General features: G+C 38.6%; 2 protein-coding genes across 2 annotated transcripts; one reads left to right on the top strand and one right to left on the bottom strand.

The window, feature by feature from the left end:
• The first annotated feature begins 1,255 nt into the window (after positions 1–1,255).
• Positions 1,256–5,626, top strand: LOC146684879 (uncharacterized). Its single transcript, XM_085443304.1, has 11 exons — positions 1,256–1,303; positions 1,917–2,337; positions 2,490–2,522; positions 2,619–2,708; positions 3,120–3,191; positions 3,400–3,502; positions 3,582–3,634; positions 3,743–3,821; positions 4,043–4,539; positions 4,739–4,932; positions 5,041–5,626. Exons 2-11 carry the CDS (start codon positions 2,125–2,127, stop codon positions 5,183–5,185), a joined length of 1,479 nt encoding a protein of 492 aa, XP_085299430.1. The 5' UTR covers positions 1,256–1,303; positions 1,917–2,124; the 3' UTR covers positions 5,186–5,626.
• A 1,137-nt stretch (positions 5,627–6,763) lies between these two features.
• On the bottom strand, positions 6,764–11,706 carry LOC146684878 (uncharacterized). The gene is made up of 6 exons (XM_085443303.1): positions 11,462–11,706; positions 9,872–10,781; positions 9,507–9,603; positions 9,023–9,133; positions 8,409–8,575; positions 6,764–8,076 (listed from the first exon to the last, which is right to left on the bottom strand). The coding sequence occupies exons 2-6, from the start codon at positions 10,777–10,779 to the stop codon at positions 7,614–7,616; spliced, it is 1,746 nt and encodes a 581-aa protein (XP_085299429.1). The 5' UTR covers positions 10,780–10,781; positions 11,462–11,706; the 3' UTR covers positions 6,764–7,613.
• Positions 11,707–19,183: the final 7,477 nt, after the last annotated feature.

Genomic DNA, 19,183 nt, shown 5'->3' with positions numbered 1-19,183 from the left:
CTTCAGGGTAAGCCTTGGCTGGGAAACGCCAAAAAATAGAGCTTGAGGCAAAGTTTGGGTTGGTTGACGCTTTTAAATTGTGTTAGGGACTTTAGAGATGAGGCCAGAAACTGTTGGACAGATACTGGTTAATTGGTCGCAAAAAACTCAGGGAGTTCATCCGCTGGGCGGTTATTTTAAATTTGTCGAAATTGTGTAGGCGCTAAAGCTGACAGATCTGACAGTGGTTGTAAATATAAGACAACAAATTCTTTTTTCAGTGATTATTTTGTACTGTTACTGCCCAGCGATCTTAGCTCATTATAGGCTAATTATAGGCCGTGTTGAGAATGGCATTTAATCTGTTATTAGACTGAACTGGCTTCTCCAACCTTCCTTTCATATCAAAAATACTTGAAAGAGTAGTTGTCAAACAGCTAACAGATCATCTGCAGAGGAATGGCTTATTTGAAGAGTTTTAGTCAGGTTTCAGAGCTCAGCACAGCACAAAAACAGCTTTAGTGAAGGTTACAAACAGTGTTGGTCAAGTTACTTGAAAAAAGTAATCAGTAACTAATTACTGATTACGTCCCCCAAAAAGTAATCCTGTTACTTTACTGATTACTTAGTTACTTAGTTACTTTTTAAAAACACGATTTACAACCTGAATAGGTGATAAAGCGATAGATCTTTCAGCCCAATTCTGCTTTTTCTGCATAATCCATCATACAAAATGTAAACAAATGAAAAATTCTCTTTTTTTAAACTTGTTTTATTAGTTTTAATCTTTTAGGTCATAACTTAGGCTCACTGAGAGAGAGAAAGAATGTGGATGTTTAGGTTTTATGACTTTGGAGGGGGGCTGAAGCTATAAGAATGTGAGAAATGCTCAGACACTTCGAGATCAGGCTGACACCCTCCCGCGTTCATCTCCCCTCCAGATGGTTTATGCTCAAAAGTGTTGTATGGAATAACAAGAATTGTATGGAATAAAATGATTGTTGATTGAGCATCTATACACCGAGTGTTGTCCTTCCTTCAGCCCGAAGATGAAAGAATTGGGAGAAATTAACAACTTGGTGCCTTGTGACCCGGATCTTTGGACGATCTGATTTCCTCGTGTCAGCATTGTTCCCACATCATCATAATTAATGTTGTTCCAGGTTCAACATTGCAAGTGACCAATCACCTTCTTGTGACGTCATTCCTTTGCGACTTCGAAATACCCGCCTTCGATTATTTCGAAATACAAGTGAAGAAGCGAAAAACCGCCGCCTGTCCGCCGAATTTGAAGTCAATTTAGGATACTTTCCTTTAATAAACGGTAAGCATTATACATATGTTCCTCACTTGGCTTGCTGTTTGTTTGCTAGCGATAGGCTACTTGACGACAGCATTAGCTAACCAGTGTTCTCTAGACCAGCGTTCCCCAACTTTTTGGGTGTTTCGTGGCCCGGGGGTTGGGTCAGGCAAAATTGCAGTAGCTTCCCTGATCATTTTACAAACATAAGTGAAGAGAATCTGGACTAAAAGGCCTAGACTTATGGTTGTGTGCTGAATCTATGAATCAAACTATCACCTGGAAACATAATTAACTGGTCCATAGCTGTGAAACTGGACATGAGTTCTTGATTCTATGGAGATTAACAGTAATCCAGAAATTTACAAATTTGTCCTGGTACATCGCGTAAATGTTGTCCCAGGGACATCGCGTAAATGTTGTCCCTGGGACATCATGTAGATGTTGTCCCTGGGACATCGTGTAGATGTTGTCCCTGGGACATCGTGTAGATGTTGTCCCTGGGACATCGTGTAGATGTTGTCCCTGGGACATCGTGTGATAGCTTGTAAATAATGGAATGAAAATTATTGATTGTTATTAACTTGTGAAAAAGAAGTGTAACAAATCCACATGTTATGTTCTTACACCCTTACAGAAACTGTGACTCCTTCACAATGTCAGGTAAATGTCAACTCATGTTGAATAATCAACCAATCAAGCCTTTTATTATCACATGCAATGTTACACGTACAACTGCAATGAAAATTTCACCCCCTTCTGACCATACATATATTGCTTAAACATCACATTGGGAAGACAGGTCGGAAACAGTTAGGAAGGTCAGAAAACAATTTAATTAATAGATGAGGGGAGAGGAGGAGAAAAAAGAACTACAACCAGACAAAGCTCCTAGAAGACTGAAATGGATGATGGTTGCAGCATGCAAAAAGAAAATGATATCTGTTGACTACAGCATATGCTTTCTCACAGATTACCTTGTGGGAGTAGCTGGACCAAACTCTATTGGTATTTCAAGTTTGAAATCCCTGTTTGACCAGACTAACATTTCAGATGAGGTACCTCTTGACATAAAAATCCTTTTATGTTGTCATAAAACTAATGTTAAATTCTGCTTTAAATACACTTTATTGTACAATTTACTTAATGAATCGTATTCCTTAGTTCTGTTTTTATTTATATGTATTTATTTATTTATTTGTTTTATAAGGTAATAGATGGCCTAATCTATTTGCAGTGTGAGGTATGTTGAAAAGCTTGTTTGATCATAATGACATAGCATGTTTACGTTTTTTGTAATGTATTTGAAAACATAGGTGTATTTATGTTATTTTTATAGAATTTCCCTCACATTTATCCAATACCAAGCCAAATCACTGGAAAAATTTTGGATGGGTCCACAAGAGCACAAAGTGCATACTTTTTGAAGGTATGACTTGGACTGTGGTAACTATGTTCTTATCACAAAGGGTTTATAAGTTGCCACTATAAACAAACAGCATTTTCCAAAATTGAAGCCTTGTCAGAAGAACCTGAAAAATACCTTTCTGAAACCTTTTCTGTGTAAAGACTTGCTCAAAAGCAATGCACACAGATTAAAACATTTCTGTCTTGGCCAACTGATAAAGAACACCAAAAATTGAGTGGTGCGTGTTGAGTCTGTGGTCTTGATTTGTTTTGTACACACTATAGAAATTAATTAATGTAAACCAAAAATGACACTTTCTATATGTTTGTGTATCTGCAGAATTAATTACAAGTCTCACCTGACAAGCTTTTGCAGTTTTGCAGTGTCATTCTTGACAGAAAAACATACTTGTCACATTATTTTTATTTCCAGAAAAACATCTTTCAGATGTATGAGAAATTGATTGGAGCCTGTCTGGAAAACGGCAGCCACTGGACCTTGTTTGTAAGTTGCACAGATTTTGCACTCTCTCTAGTGCATGATACTTTTCAGTGTCCCTCATTAGGAAAGCTCAAGGCCCAAGCCTACCATATCCATCTTTTTACAAAACAGTTTTGTGACATACCCAAGAGGACCAAAACAAACAAACATTTCTTTGTTAATCTAATTCTTTTTGTTCTTTTTTTTTTTTTTCTTCTTCGTCAATTATTAGTTTGCCCAATCTCTCATTGACGGTAAAACACAAGTGGAGGAGTACAACACTGAAATCACAAAGCTCAGGTCCCGACTTTGCCACTACTTATTTTCCTCAATAGGTAAAGATAAAATTAGCTGCCTTCTTTTTCTCTAACATTGGAAAATGTAACTTGTACTTAAACAAATTATATTTTGCAGATCGAACTAGGAAGTGCAGTCAGTGCTGGTGTGTGATTGCAGCCAAAGACCGGGTACACTATGACATGTCCTTAGCCATATAGATGGTTTATTTAATGGACTTTGTTCATTTGTTTTTTGTTTGTTTATTTCTTCTTCTTTTTTTTTTTTTTAATTCACAGGTGCAGTGCCAGAAATGTGGTGCATACAAGCACATGCGTTGTTCAAAGTCTGTTTGTGGCATCTGTATCTTCTGTGAGAGTAAGTCACAATATAACTAAACAATGTCCAAAAATGTTTAAAGTGAAATTTTTTTTCGTAATTTTGCCTTTGCACACCAGGACTGTGTAATTAAAGTGGACGTTTCAAGATCCAGTTTTTACACAAAACTATTTTAGACATAACTGTGTCGTATTGTGGGGATTTCTCTTCACAATTAAATTGATATAGTGCTGTTTATATCATTCTTCTTTATGTAACAGCACAGTGCAGCACAGCAGAGGGAAAGGAGTTGTGCAGCATAGTGGGTGGCTATACAGGAGGAGCAATAGAAGTAGCCAGTGGAGAATGTCATCAGGGAAAGCATCAGGCAGCGAATGACAAAGGAAAAGTTCCTAAGGGAGAGAACATCTGCAGCAAATCGACAAGTAACAGTGAGATAGGAAGACTGACAGTCAGAGATGAAGGTACACAGACTGAAAGAGATGAAGGTACACAGACTGAAGACAACGAAAAAGAAGCAGAAGTATACGGCACAAGTCTGAGTACAGATAATGCTGCTGCTGATGATGTTGACAGGATCGATGCAGATACAGAATTCCAAACTGATTCAGAAGGAACTAGTACAGTTTACAGAGTGCATGGTCGCTTATCTGTACCAAGCTCAAAAAAGAAAACCTACACAATAACAGAAGACGAGATCAAGCGCAGAATCAACGCAGAGAACATGTCAGTTCATGTTTTCAGAGGTTTGATTGGGGTAGGTATACATTTCGTGATTTTGATGTCACCTGAAATAAATCCGGGTTACTCGTATCAATGAAGTGACAATGTGGCTGGAAATTGTGCATTTGCTGCAACATATACACAATTACACCATGTAAACAAAAGCATTTAACTTTGTGCGCGTGTGTGTGTCTCTCTCTGCTCTTTTGGTGTTTGCACTTTTTCTTTTTTAGGGCCGTAAAGCCAAACTGCCCGCAATGATTCTTGACAGGCCTAAGAAGGCCAAAACTAAAGTAACAGTGTTTAGTGTTCTGAGTGAAGAGGAGGCTGGGGAGCTAGCCCTCGGGTTTGCCGGAAGATTGGCCTGCGATGTCACAACAGACATGGTCTGTAAAGGCATCGACCATTCAAGTGCTGATATGACAAAGTAAGTTAGTAAAACAATATGAAAGTTGTATCTTTTTTGGTATTATTTGTCATTTCCCCGTGTTTGGGTTATTGGTGTAACATTGTTAATCTTACTTTCTAATAACAGACAGACTCTTCTCAAAATCCAACACAATCTTAAACATGAGCTGACTGATTCCTCAACCTTCAGTTTGCTGACACACACCTTTGGCCCCGCTGCACTGGATTCTGTCATTTCATTCCTGTGTGAAAAACTTGATCTTGTTTCTTAAATAATGAAACCTTTTGTGACTTTTGTTTGTTCTGTAAATCAGAATCTTGAAAATTGTTCATTGTTGTTCTAAGTTTGTGTTAACTATTTGGCAAAAATGATTGGTTCCTAATCCAAACAGCATAATGACTGTTCTAACACACATCTTAAAAATGCTACAAAGAAAGAAAATTATCACATATGTTTCAATATGAATGTAATTGTGTCACACTCGGTTTGTAGTAGCTTTCCTGTTTTATTTTGAGTTTTGGTATGTTTACACTGTTATTTTTATTTCCCGTGTGTTCGTCTTCCCTTATTAGTTTTACTGTATTTAATTAGTCTGATTTAATAACTTATAATTATTTACTTTCCAGTGTGTATATATGCTCCTCGTTTGGATTATTGTTTGTTTGAGTTCTGCCTGTCTTTTCTATTAAAGATTTGGACTTTTGGACTATTAGTGGACCTCGTAGGTTTTTATTCTGTTCAATTGGTAATTGACTGGGTTTAATTTAGTGGCCTGGAAAACAGGCCGGAGGGGTCTGGTCATTTTAACCCCCTAAGACCCGAAATCTTCCATGGCATGCATTTTTAATTTCTCTTTGATATTTGGGCCGATTGGAACCCGATGAATGTAAAAAGAAAGAATTACCAGGTTTTGTTTTTTTTACCTAATTTTTGTTTCTGAGAAAAATGAGAGCCACATATGAGGACATTAATTTGAAATTTCGATAGAACAGTTGCAGTATAATGTCCTCATAACTGTATATCAGGCACTTGTTGATCAAGATTTAGTATTTTGGTCTAAATAACCCAAAATGTGATGTCCACATGTGTGGACGCCAGGCTGGAGTAAAGTGTTAGAGCTATTTATACCTATGTAAACTTTTATACACTGGTTTTTACCTGTCTTGTTTCAGAAAGGTTTAAAAGGGTAATGTCCACAGTTTATTTGTTTATTTATTTGTTTGAATTCAACATATTTTATTAAAGTAATTGAGCTTGAACACAGAAAAAACTGAATCAAATAATCATAAAATCAAATCACTTGCACTATACTGAAGTCTAATCTACTCTGAGCTAATGCCGGTTTCCAACACTAATGATCGGGTGAAGGAGAGAGATGAGGGTGTGCACGGCCACTGGTGCTCTTATCCCTGTTCTTTGTGATACAATCCAACAGGAAAGCAGTCAAACCCTTGGACATTAGCCAAGTTAACGTTCACAAATATATACACACAGAGGAACTCTGAGCCCCAATGTCAGCATTAGCACAAACATGCCACTTCATACCAAATCTCAGTGTGAGGTCAGGTGTTAGTCTCATTCCATTATTCTGGCTATATTTTCTTACTCATTACTATTAAACTTATACTTAAGACTAACTATTAACAAAATCACACCCCAATAACTCTGTTATTACACTTTGTATTTAATCATAAAAAGGCTGGATGTTGAAACCTTTTACTTCTATTTTGTATGAGCCAGGATTCTCAACAGCTGATACTCTATGTCCAAAAAGTGACAGGTATTGTTTTATGGAGCAAAAAACTTAAGAGCGCATATTTTATAAATAATACCAACAATTACAAATGCAGACCTTTAATAGTAATAAGTAATCCTTTATTTATAATGCATAGCAATATAAAAATAGTAACATATGAAAATATTACAATGGGCACAGATGAATTTGTATCAAAAACAGCAACCAAGCCAAAGTAATGAATAACACACATAAATAACAACTGCTTGAGAGAGCAAACAATTTCTTTTCATCTGTTCCTTGGCAGAAAGTTAAGACAGCTATTCAGCTTTAGGTTTCAATAAACAGAAGTAATGGATGCAGTCCCTTTGAAATGTCACACAAAAGTCTACTTGTGCATATACTTAGCTTTAACTCTTCTCTTTTTTGTTTTGTATTCCAAAAGGTTTTCATTTTCTCCAGAGTATGTCTCTCTTTCAGTGGTTATCGACTGTTCACATTCATTTTCAGACTGTTGGAATGTCGATGCTGGCCGAACGTTTCTTGCTAGAATACAATGGCCTAATTTTGCGTGCATTATCTGTCGTCTTTATTTCGTACTGGCATATACTTTTGCCTACTTGTTTTGTTTTTAAGACATTTGTATGCAGTTCATCTATCATTGCAGTAATACCCTCTGGAATGAATGCCCACTGTTTAACTGTGTCTAAAACAGCATTTAGTTTTCCAACTGCATCTTCTGTGCATTTTTTGTCTGTGCTTTCAACTACAGGAGTGTCATTCAAAGTTGATAGAGGACTTTTCAGAGAGTTTTTCATTTGTTTAAAATGGCTACAAGCCACCTTCAGGCAAGCACATGTGTTATAGTGAGAGAACGTACAACAAGTGCACTGAAGTGTTTCAGCCGATGCAAAAAAACACAGATTTCCCAAACAAACTTGGCATTTTTATCACTTTCAAGTCCTCACAGTGTACAAAGTAATGCCTTTCTTTCACTGCAATTCTTGCCAAGGTCTGTTTCCATGTTTGGATAGATGTCATTGTCAGCCTCTGCTAATTTTGCAAGTAACACTAGATGCTTGCAAAGAAGTCCTCGTAAGCCATATGTACAGTTGCAGTAGGACTCAACAAGGCAGACATCATACACCATGTCTTCTCTTGACTCAGATGGGACTTGATATGCATTAACTCCATGGCTGTTCTTGACTGTAATTTTAAGAGCCCAACCACTTTCCATCAGTCTTGAAGCAGAGTCTGAAACTTGAGACAAGGTGTCAGCAAACCTGTTTTTCATGCGGCCCACATCTTGCAGGGTTTTTATGACTGAGAAGTAGTCGTCGGCCTTCCCTAGGAGCACTTCAATCAGATCATCCAAACGCCTATTCTTGTAGCCAGATAAAAACTGGTATTTCAGGCGGTGGAAAAATCTGAAAAACAGTTATTTGAAATGATTAGTAACTGTAATTGAAGGAATTTAAAGTTTTAATCAAGACTGTATTATTTTTTAAAAAATTGGAATACCTATTGCACACGTCTTTTATAAAGGAATGCTCTGTGCCGGTTTAGCTGATTTAGGCAAATCCACCTACTCTGTTTTTTGTTGTGATAACATAAAAAACGCTGCTAGAATTTAAAGGATTTGCCTAAAACCTGTTCTGGCAATGACATGACGAACCTACTCAGTTTAGCCTCTTGGATTAAAGCATAATATCTTTTTTTCAGCAATACAATTGAATGAGGTCAAAATAATAAATCATACCTTTCAATCACATTGTTTGTTTCAGAACGAGCGTGACTGAAGCGACGGCCGTAGTCACACCACATGTGGCCAATGCCTTCCCAGTGCTTCTGAAAATACTGGCACACCAAAGGGTATTGCTTAAATGTCTGGCAGAACTCTGCTGATGTGGCTTTAAAGTCGTCCTCCTAAGAGAATTGGATGCAACAGAATATATTTCAATCCATTTAACAGACCTATTGAAATCTTTAATATTATGTATTGAAGCCCTTTCCTTTTATTGAATAACATTAAGAATTTTAAGTTATTAATAATATGTCGTGTTTTTGTATTAAGAAGCAATTATTTCTTCCCTTACAATGGCTAAGAAGGAACACTAAACCTATAAGCATATTTGGTTTCAGCATCTGTCTGTGAAAGAATCCCACTCACAAGTTCTCCTGCACAGTGGGTGACACAATGATGTTCTGCACAGCTTAAGTACTTGTTTTGATAAGCAAGATAAGAAGCCAGTTTTAGAAATTGTTTCAAAAATCTATTTTGTATCTCTCTGTAACTTTTTTTAGCAACTGAAAGCTATTATGCTCTTAGTGTAATCAAGAAATCAAAATGTGAAATAGACAAATTACACTTACAGATGTGCAAGCTTTCAGCTTACAAAAGAAAGAAATGATTTCATTTCTCTTTTGGGTGTTAGAAAGCCCATGGACCCCGGACTCTGATTTTGAAAGCCATCGATTAACAGCCTGTGAATGTAAGAGAAAAAAAGTTAATCTGGAGAGAGAGACAGAGGAGCAGCTGTACAAAAAGCATAAAAGAAAGCTGACGTCCAAAAATAACTTTGTCACTCACTGGACAAGAGGACCTGTGCATTACAGAAATCAACCAGGCAAACATATTTTTAAATGTCAAAAAGAGCTTTGGGAAGCAGCCACCAGAAGATGAGTGCACTGTGGTCTTAAATGGATGGACATAGTCACTCAACATTTTATCCCTTTATATTCATTAACCTGAGTAGGTGAATATCACAATGAGGCAAATCATAACAACAGGACCCTGTTGTAAAAATGTGTTTCAGGTGCATCTTAGACAACGTGAAAAGAAAACAATGTGGTTTACCTGCAAGACATGGTACCAGCATAGAAGGATAGCTGACTCTGGAAAAACCTTCTGCAAAGCATTTATTTCCGCAAAGTCTTTGTCAACCATAAATGCTCTACAGAAAAAAAGAAAACACTAAATGAGATTAAACAGTATGAAAATGTTTTTGCTATCTCAAAGCACCACTTCAATGCCAAATTAAACATTTCAACTCACAAGTAGATATATAAAATACTGCATACAGCCTATAGGAATAACTTTAACAACTGGAAAGGAAAGTTTTTTGCAGCCCATGCTGCAGCTATAGCATTAGATTCTGGCATGTTATAACTTTTTTGAAAAGGAATTATTTCAAAATTAATAGCTGTCAATGTATTATTTACCTCGGGGAAGTTGGGAAATGCTCACAAACTATTCCAAGAACAGTTTCCAGGGTTTTCTGACTTTCGTTGCTGACAATAGCATAGGCCACAGGGACTCCATGCCTATGATCATCTCTTACAACAAGTGTGAATAAGGGAAATGAATACTGGTTAACGCAGTGCGTGGTGTCAACAAATACTAACTGTTTTGCATAGTTCTCCATGTTTGATTTCATTACAGGTGTCTGCAAAACAATCATTAGTTCTTGGTCAGATGTGTATGGTTGATAGAAGAGAACATGTTCTTGATGTTTTCCATTAAGTAAGGTATGTACACTTTGACTGTCTCCACAGTTAAAGTGCTTCTTCCTCATCATGCAGGTTCTAACACTGTCAATGTCACGTGGTGTGACAAAATGCTCTCTGTTGTGAAGATCTCTGTGTCCATGTTCTTTGGCCCATTTATGACATTCGGTTAGTATGATGGCTGGCTTAGTTCCAAGGGAAAGCAGTTCCTCAATCTTCCTCCTCAAATCACTGGAAATATTGTTGAAATGTGCGTCTTTTGGGTCCGAAGGATCATGCCCATCATGCTTATCATATGTACGCTGCACGATGACTGTGTGGTCTTTCCAACATTTGAGTACTTTAAATGAAACATAGGCCTTACAGCCCACTGCTCTGTAGCTGTTTCGACTTTTTTCCCCAGCTCTGATGCAGTTGAATTTGTAATAGTCTCTTTTCCTGTCTTTACCTGAGGCAACATTTAAACATTTATAATGTCCATGAAGGGTTAATGAGTTCAATTTTTCTAACACAACACTGAATGGGTCCTCCTGGCATTGTGACACATGCACACAAAGTTGTGTGTCTTTTCCAGTTCTTTTTTTTTCGTCATTCAGAACACTTCTTCTAATTATGTCGTCCATTTCTGGTGGAAAAATAACGAAGGTTTAATTAGTCAATATTCATTAATTCATTTTAACTTGTTTTGGGGTTTTTTGCAATACAATGTAAATATTAAATATAATATTAAAAAAAATATATATATAAAATAATATAAAACAAACAGGGGCTAAAAGAAGCTAAACTTTCATATGGTATGTCTCTGGCAACTTTAACATGATGTCCCAGGGACAACATTTACGCGATGTCCCAGGGACAACATTTACGCGATGTCCCAGGGACAACATCTACGCGATGTCCCAGGGACAACATCTACGCGATGTCCCAGGGACAACATCTACGCGATGTCCCTGGGACAAATTTGTAAATTTCTGGATTACTGTTAATCTCCATAGAATCAAGAACTCATGTCCAGTTTCACAGCTATGGACCAGTTAATTATGTTTCCAGGTGATAGTTTGATTCATAGATTCAGCACACAACCATAAGTCTAGGCCTTTTAGTCCAGATTCTCTTCACTTATGTTTGTAAAATGATCAGGGAAGCTACTGCAATTTTGCCTGACCCAACCCCCGGGCCACGAAACACCCAAAAAGTTGGGGAACGCTGGTCTAGAGAACACTGGTTAGCTAATGCTGTCGTCAAGTAGCCTATCGCTAGCAAACAAACAGCAAGCCAAGTGAGGAACATATGTATAATGCTTACCGTTTATTAAAGGAAAGTATCCTAAATTGACTTCAAATTCGGCGGACAGGCGAATTGACTTCAAATTCGGCGGACAGGCGGCGGTTTTTCGCTTCTTCACTTGTATTTCGAAATACTCGAAGGCGGGTATTTCGAAGTCGCAAAGGAATGACGTCACAAGAAGGTGATTGGTCACTTGCAATGTTGAACCTGGAACAACATTAATTATGATGATGTGGGAACAATGCTGACACGAGGAAATCAGATCGTCCCGGATCTTTGGTGTGCTGAGGAAGGCAGATTTGGCCTGTGGTGAGATCGTGAGGCAAGGCGAACAGAGGACCGGTCCAACAGATAATAACGTGAGCATAGCCTGTTGTAATATAAATACCGAAATGTGCATATTGGACATTCTAAATCAATCTGTTCGCTAAGTTACACGTATTTTCACAGTAAATTTTGTTGGTGTCTGGTTTTCGGCGCAAGATACTAACATCATAAGTTGAGGCTGAATTCCAGTGTGACATAGGAACTGGCTCTAGCAAAAAACTAAAAACATTCTACGTTGAGACTAGAGTTGCAGCCCACATTAAATTCCACATTTAACTTTGTCTATGACTGGCTTTTGTGGCAAGAAACTGTGAAAATTTTCTAAGTTACAGCCAAAGTTCAGCATATGAAATAGAGGTAGAATAGAGACTGGCTTGTGGTGCAGAAACACTTTAAATTGTTTCCAAGTTGAGCTCAGAGGTTTCCGTGTGTGTTTCTGCATGTGAGACACGCTCTCTGTGTGTTTCAGTGTGTGAAATATGAACATGGTGACAGTGACGGTTGATGTGTGAGTTTAAACATGATCTTAAGAATTTAAACATGTACCTGTGTTGTGCTGTCAACTTGGTGGGCTATGAGTGATTATATCGTGAGAACAAAAAAAAAGAAAGAAAAAAGGGGGAGAGAAGGCTGACACAGGGCCTGGCCCGGTGATTCTCCCCTCTCTTTGTGACACAGCCAACACAACATCATTTTCCTGTTCGTCTGTTTTTGTTTTGTTTTTGTTTTTTCTCTTTATGCTTGATTACAGGGTGCTTTGCCGTCCCTGGAAGCTGAGGCTGACCTGGACTCCTGCTCTCCCCTCTACCATCTTCGACGTGACCCTGACCAAATGCTGCAGCAGCTGGACCCACAACAACAACAATCTGAAAATGTCAATGGTGCTGCAGGAAAGGGATCTCATGCAAAGGAGATGGAGAGCGCTAAACCTAAGGCCCATTTCATTACACGGGGGAAAATTCCCAGACAGCTTCTGCTGACAGAGCTGTGATGAGACGCCCATTAAGCCCGGATGAAAAGTGAGGCCAAGCAACATAATGCTGTCCTTGATAACTCTGCATTAACACTGTGCAGGGCAGTGATGGATCAACATGCATGATCGGGCAGCAGAAAAAAGGGCGTGACCGAGACAGAAGGAGCTACTGAGGTCAAAAGCCACCTCAGAACAGACAAAACACAGAAGATGCAGGTTTCACCTGCGGTGAGCATGGACATTGGAGAAAGGACTGCCCCAATTGGGGTCAGAACAAGGATGGACAGAACTTTGAGCAGAAGTTTGGTGACAAACAGACTGAAAAGGAGGAGGGCAGGACCCCAGGGCACGCTTCAGGCCATGGTTTACCCAAAACACCAAAGTGATGAACACTCACACACACATCTACACACACTGACTCAGAATGAAGAGAAACACACACCCAAACACATGTGCACTCGTTGATTGAGTGAGAAATGACACACACACCTAAACCGAAATGCTGATTCACTGAGAAGTGATCCACACACAAATACACATGCACACATTCGTGCAATGAAGAGTGATACTCACACACACACACATGCTGATGCAATGAAGAATGCTTTGCTAACAAATGCTTATGCTGATATGCAAAATGCGGTATATCATGTTTAGGTGGAAACTAGCGAACGAACTTCCTGCTAACTTCTAACTCCGTTAAATGTAATAAATTCTGTTTTCATGGATGCCTAAGTTAAACTTAATTGTTACACCTGGTAAAGGAGCAATGCTGATCATTTTATTAAAGATGAAAGAATTTAGACAGTTTTTAACTCTCAGTGATGCCGCAGTGTCCGTTTGACTTTGGGACCTGAAGAGGACAGATTTTTGGACCCAGATTACTCCGCAAGGCTCCTGACTACGGTAGCCGTAATGCTCCGACAATCCATCAAGAGGTACGGCTTCGTAGCTTACCAAAGTCGTACTAAAACATTTTGAGCATCATGTACCACATAAAATCGGTTCGAGATCAGTAAGCATAACCAGAATTCATACAATGAACTGGTCTGCATTGGTGCATCATATCTTTATTCTCTTCCCCCTCCTGCCCCCCCCCCCCCCTCTTTCTTAAATAGATAACTATCATATCTGATATCATATCTCACAGTACAATAATATTGAATGGGTTGCATTGTTGTATTTTGTCATGTTTCTCAGGTCTTTGTCTGAATTTCTACGAACATTATTGCTAAGGATTGTCTTATTGCATTGGAGTCACACTGGGTTAAATATGTACACTTGGGTTTTAAGGGGTATTTATTATTTTCTTCTTTTTTTGGGTTGTATGGAAGCCCCAAACGCAATTTCATTGTTCTTGACAATGACAATAAATAAATACTACTACTACTACATAAGCTGCACCGGATTATAAGGGAAACTGTTGATTTTTGAGAAAATTAACAGATTATAAGTGTGCCTTAAAGTGCAAAAAACGCGGTACACATGACTTGTTAAAAGTCATACATTTACCAAATGTATGAACTCAAACATTTGGTAAAACAAAACGGAACGAAGTTGGACATAAATAATCCATGAACACAAACAAAAATGCAGTAGATGAATTGGACCCACTGGTTAACACAACACGAAGATCCTTGAGTGATGTTCTCCAAGTATTTCTTTGTTTTGTACTCAGTTATACTTAATTATACTTCCAGCACCCCCCATGTGTGGCAGCCTGTTACAGCAGTGGGAAAAAAGCACAATAAATCACCTTTAAAATAATATTATATTTAATACATTTTGAGACTTTTATGGTGGATGTCCCATTGTTACTTATCCTTGATACTGTAGGTCAGTAAACTTGAACTTAGTATGCATGTAGGAGTTTAACAGCTGCTGTCTATTTGCAGGATGTGAAGCTCCCAGATGCTTATGAAAGACTCATACTGGATGTCTTCTGTCAATGGAAAATTGTATTTAGTAGTCAGTATAATCTTTTAGTGATATAAGTTTGCTTATGGTAGGATGCTGTTTGTAGTTATTTGGTAGTGACAGGATGTGTGATTTTTAGCAGGCTTGGTTCACCCCCACATCCTGGGAGCATGGGAGAGGTCGTACCTTGTTTTATTGTTTTAACGTAGCTATGTTTGCTTTAGTCTAAGTGCTTTAACTGCTGGACTTCCTCACCGTGCCATCTAGGGTGGGGGAGACTACCCTCTTTATGACCAAGGATGTACCTTTTGTGCTTTCATGTTATATGACCCTTTGATCAACACACACACACACACACACACACACACACACACACACACACACACACATACGCTCAATGGAGTATAAATAAAGACCGGGGCAGTTCTCTCACTGGAGTCTCTTAGAGTGGAGGCTGCCCTTGCCAGCAAGAAGTTCTGTGTGTTTCTCTTCTCTGAGTCTTTACTGAAGAAGTGTTTTAGAACATTTTCCCTAACATTTACTTGGTCCTTCGTAGCCGGAGCAGAATATATCAGAACTGTTATCTGTGACTCTGTTCCAGGATCCAGCACTGATTCCTGACGCCGTGGGGAGCCGGCACCGACGTCTGTGCACAGCCCTCTTAGACGAGGAGAGAGTCCCAGAGCGTGAATTCGAGTCTGGGCCGGTGACCAGGTCCACGGCGCTGGGATTCAGTCTGGTGATCCGAACCGTCAGTGGGACATCGGGGGTGAGAAACACTATTTGGTATTTAAAGACGGCCGCAAAGATTTAAAGTAACGTGACAAATTAGGTTTAAGTTCACCAAAAGGAACCGTGTTTCGACCAGTTTTAGAGGTAGCTGAAATTATCTCGTGACAAATTAGGTTTAAGTTCGCCAAAAGGAACCGTGTTTCGACCAGTTTTAGAGGTAGCTGAAATTATCTCGTGACAAATTAGGTTTAAGTTCGCCAAAAGGAACCGTGTTTCGACCAGTTTTAGAGGTAGCCGAAATTATCTCGTGACAAATTAGGTTTAAGTTCGCCAAAAGGAACCGTGTTTTGATCAGTTTTAGAGGTAGCCGAAATTATCTTGTGACAAATTAGCTCGCAAATGTCTATGTGTGTGTATGTGTCTGGAAGTAAGTTGATTTTACAGCACAATACGCTGCTGAACTACTTCCATTTTTGTTTTCTTTGCTGAGGCTCGTGTGCTGGTGACAAAGGAGAACGGTTGAGTTTCATCTCATAAAACTGATACCGCTTCACCGTTAGGGTGAAGTCGAAGGCCGTATCAGTAAACCACTCTGAAGTCAAGCGTGCCAGCGACGGCCCAGCAAAATCTTTGAAAATGGGTGATAAACAAGTAAAATTAACACCTGATGAGAAATGTCTAGAAAAACAGCAAGCCGGAGCAGGACTAATCCAAAAGAAAGAGAGAGGAATGCATAGTGGAAGAGCAAGAGGTAGAGGCTACACACACACACCAAACAGTGACTTTAACACTACATGCTGGAGGTGTGGAAAAGAGGGACATTTTGTACGTGACTGTAAGAAACAAAGAAGACAGTAACTCAGAATAGGATAGCAGCTCAGGTGAAGAGAGCAGTTCAGACTAGGAAGAACATAATAATCCCTCACCCAGTGGAAATTAGAGATCACAGTAGTTTGAAGTAGTTTAAAAAAGGGTTGGAAACAGACCCGACTGAATAGATATAAATGCAAGAGGAGTAAAGTAAAATAAACAAAAGGCTAAATTACAACTTAATTTTAATGCATTCAAACTAATAATAAAAAGGATAACAACCTATAAACTGGTATTAATAATGAAAGCAGATAATTCACACAAACAGAACTATGATAACTGTGATAACTGGAGTGTGCAGCGTTTCTGTGAGCAGTTTTCCTGCATCTTGACTTGTGTGTAGAGTGTTCATAGCATCAGCATTATGTTTTTGTTTATTTGTTTTGTTGGGTTGAAAAATAGTTAAATAAACTGGTGATCATATTTATGGATCACCATGGTACATATCAGCTATATGATTTATTTGTGCAGATGAAAAAGTGAGTGTGAATGTGTCTGACATCACAGTGTTTTTGTGCACTGTGCAAAAGTAATTGCCTTTGATTGTGAGTGAGAGCAGTGATTTTGCAGATCACAAGCTATTGTAAAGGGAAAAAAAAAAAAAAAAAAAAGAGTGAAAAAGAGACAAATTACATTGTAGACGGAAAAAAACTAATCATAGGAAAAAGGTTTTGTGTTGATCAGCCGAAAAACAACTACAATGTCATTTTCTGCTTTTAAGAAAGGATTGTTTGCACAAACACAGATAGAGAGAGAGAGAGAGAGAGAGAGAGATGTGTGTTGATTAAGCAGTGATGATAATAATGAAAGTCTCTCAGTCTGTCGTTTACAGGTGGGGAACGGACCTGGATCAATTCTCCACGGGCAGCAGTCGGAAGAAAATTATAGGTTGAAATCATTAGAAAAAATAGAAAACACCCAGCCAGAATTTTTTGGCTGAATTGTTTTGCAGCTTCCCGTCCTCATCCCGAACAAGCAAGCTCCAAGGAAATGAATCTCTCCCTGAAGACACCGAGTGCAGTTCCAGAAGCACGAGCATGAACATCAACAGTGGACAGGAGTCCAAGAGACAATCTGAGCAGAGAGGTCCAGCAGCGCTGTGGGCAAACGGCATCAGAAAGAGAAGAACCATCATCTAGATTGGATGGATGGAGATGCGTTTCCAGCCAGCTGCAACCTCACTGTGTGTGAAGGACTTTTGAGAAGACTGTCTGAGTTTGACATTTGCCATGTTTGGAGTGAGATGGCAATGAAAGAGACAGTGGGACAAAGAGTGACACGGGACAAAGCTGAAAAAGCTGACTGCCATTGGACTGAAAAGTGGGAGAGAAGGAAAGGAGCAGAGGAGGACTGAGGCTGCTGTTTTAGTGTGGGCAATCAAATTAGGTTAAGGAATTTGGGGAGACAAGCGACTGCCTGGAAGTGGAGGATTGACACAGTGTCCAGACCACCACAAAAGGGGGAGGAAGACAAGCACTGAGGTATGCAAGTGTACTGTTAGAAAAAATGGAAAGTGACACGACACATACAGATAATATGCACCAGAGATAAATAAAAAAATCATACACAAAATGTTACACATTAAGAGAGGGCATTTGTAGAAGGGGTTAACAACACACAGTGTGGTTGCCGATGGTAACCTGCAAGCATTTGGGGTTTAGCTGTGCCTGACTATGACAGAGTTTTTCATTTAGATGTTTCTGAAACAAAATTTGGAGTGAACGGAGTTTTGTTTCAGAAAAAAAAGGGGGGAAGGTACATGAAAGGATACATAAAAACAGAACATGCATTAACCCTACTAACAATTCCAAACACAAAATGACTCATGAAGACTCATAGCACATTGCATGCTCTGCTGGATATACAGCTCAACACCCATGCAATGAAAATTAGCTTGTTATCTTTCATCAGTGTTACAATAGTGTCAATTTAGCAGACACTTGTTATCAAATACTGAATTTATCCTAATGAAAAAAAAAAATTGACTCTCTAAGTTGCAGGACAACAATTTAACTTTTGTGGAAAAAAAAAAGGATCCTGGTTTGACTAACCAGCGATCAGACAATAAATTTAGTGTTAAAATGGTAAATTGGGAGAAGCTTCCTGCTTGATTGATGCAGCACAAGTAATTTACTGTATGAGGGAAATTGTATTTTGTGATACTATTTTGAACATGCTTTTCTGTCGTCCTGTCAACTTAGTGGGTTAATAGCTGATATGCAAATTAGTTGATCGGTTTTAGATTAATGAAAGGTGACTGAATTTTAGCACGAGTGAATGAGATGTGTTGGAGTTGTTTGTGTTGAGTTTCCTGCTTTGATGTGCGAGTGAATTCTGTATCTAGATACACAACTTTGAATACGTCAGAACAAACTTCTTTTATGAAGTGCATGACAACATGTCACATGTTTTATGATGAAGGAAAAAGGAAAATTGAATAAAATAGATCTGTGGCCTAAATGAGTGAAGAGCACAGACCTGGTGATTAAACTCATAGCTAATAAGACATTAGGGTTATGTTGTGTGTTGTGCAGCTGATGGTTGGTTTGGAGTGAATCTAGCTGATGATTCTTCTCCTGTTGTGAAGTTGATGAGGAGTTTGTGTCATGACTTAACAAGGCCTTTTTATTTTGATACTTTCACAGTGCACTGAAAGTTTGGTTTGATAATTTGTTATTTTTCATTTTTATCTTTTGAACAGACACTGATTTTGTTTGTCTATTTCTTTTCTTTAAGCAGATCTGCACGTCGGGAATTAAAAGTGCTACACGTCGTCGAGAAAATTGTGTCAAGTGAGCTTTCTCCACATTAAATTGGGCTCTGGAGAAAGCCACTTATTATAAGTGTCCCAGTCTAAAACCGGATTCAGCGATGTAATCCTATCTAAAGTTCTTTTTCTTTTTTGAGATGACGTCATTTTG

This window comes from Copadichromis virginalis, linkage group LG20, assembly GCF_057382275.1.
Source record: "Copadichromis virginalis isolate Kocher_CV1m ecotype Utaka linkage group LG20, C_Virginalis_male_GT1.1, whole genome shotgun sequence".
In the NCBI taxonomy this organism is placed as follows: Eukaryota; Metazoa; Chordata; class Actinopteri; order Cichliformes; family Cichlidae; genus Copadichromis; species Copadichromis virginalis.
Note: the sequence above shows the minus strand (reverse complement) of the source record. Positions and strands in the feature narration are given on the sequence as shown.

What these genes read in the sequence shown, in the direction of transcription:
- LOC146684878 (XM_085443303.1), bottom strand. Translation starts at nt 10,779, where the DNA reads ATGGACGACATAATTAGAAGAAGTGTTCTGAATGACGAAAAAAAAAGA. An exon ending in CATTTCCCAACTTCCCCGAG is followed by an intron (nt 9,604 to 9,871) that starts GTAAATAATACA and finishes TTTTTTCTGTAG; the next exon opens with AGCATTTATGGTTGACAAAG. An exon ending in ACAAACAATGTGATTGAAAG is followed by an intron (nt 8,077 to 8,408) that starts GTATGATTTATT and finishes ACTGTTTTTCAG; the next exon opens with ATTTTTCCACCGCCTGAAAT.
- LOC146684879 (XM_085443304.1), top strand. Translation starts at nt 2,125, where the DNA reads ATGAGGGGAGAGGAGGAGAAAAAAGAACTACAACCAGACAAAGCTCCT. An exon ending in AGACTAACATTTCAGATGAG is followed by an intron (nt 2,338 to 2,489) that starts GTACCTCTTGAC and finishes TTGTTTTATAAG; the next exon opens with GTAATAGATGGCCTAATCTA. An exon ending in GCAGCCACTGGACCTTGTTT is followed by an intron (nt 3,192 to 3,399) that starts GTAAGTTGCACA and finishes GTCAATTATTAG; the next exon opens with TTTGCCCAATCTCTCATTGA.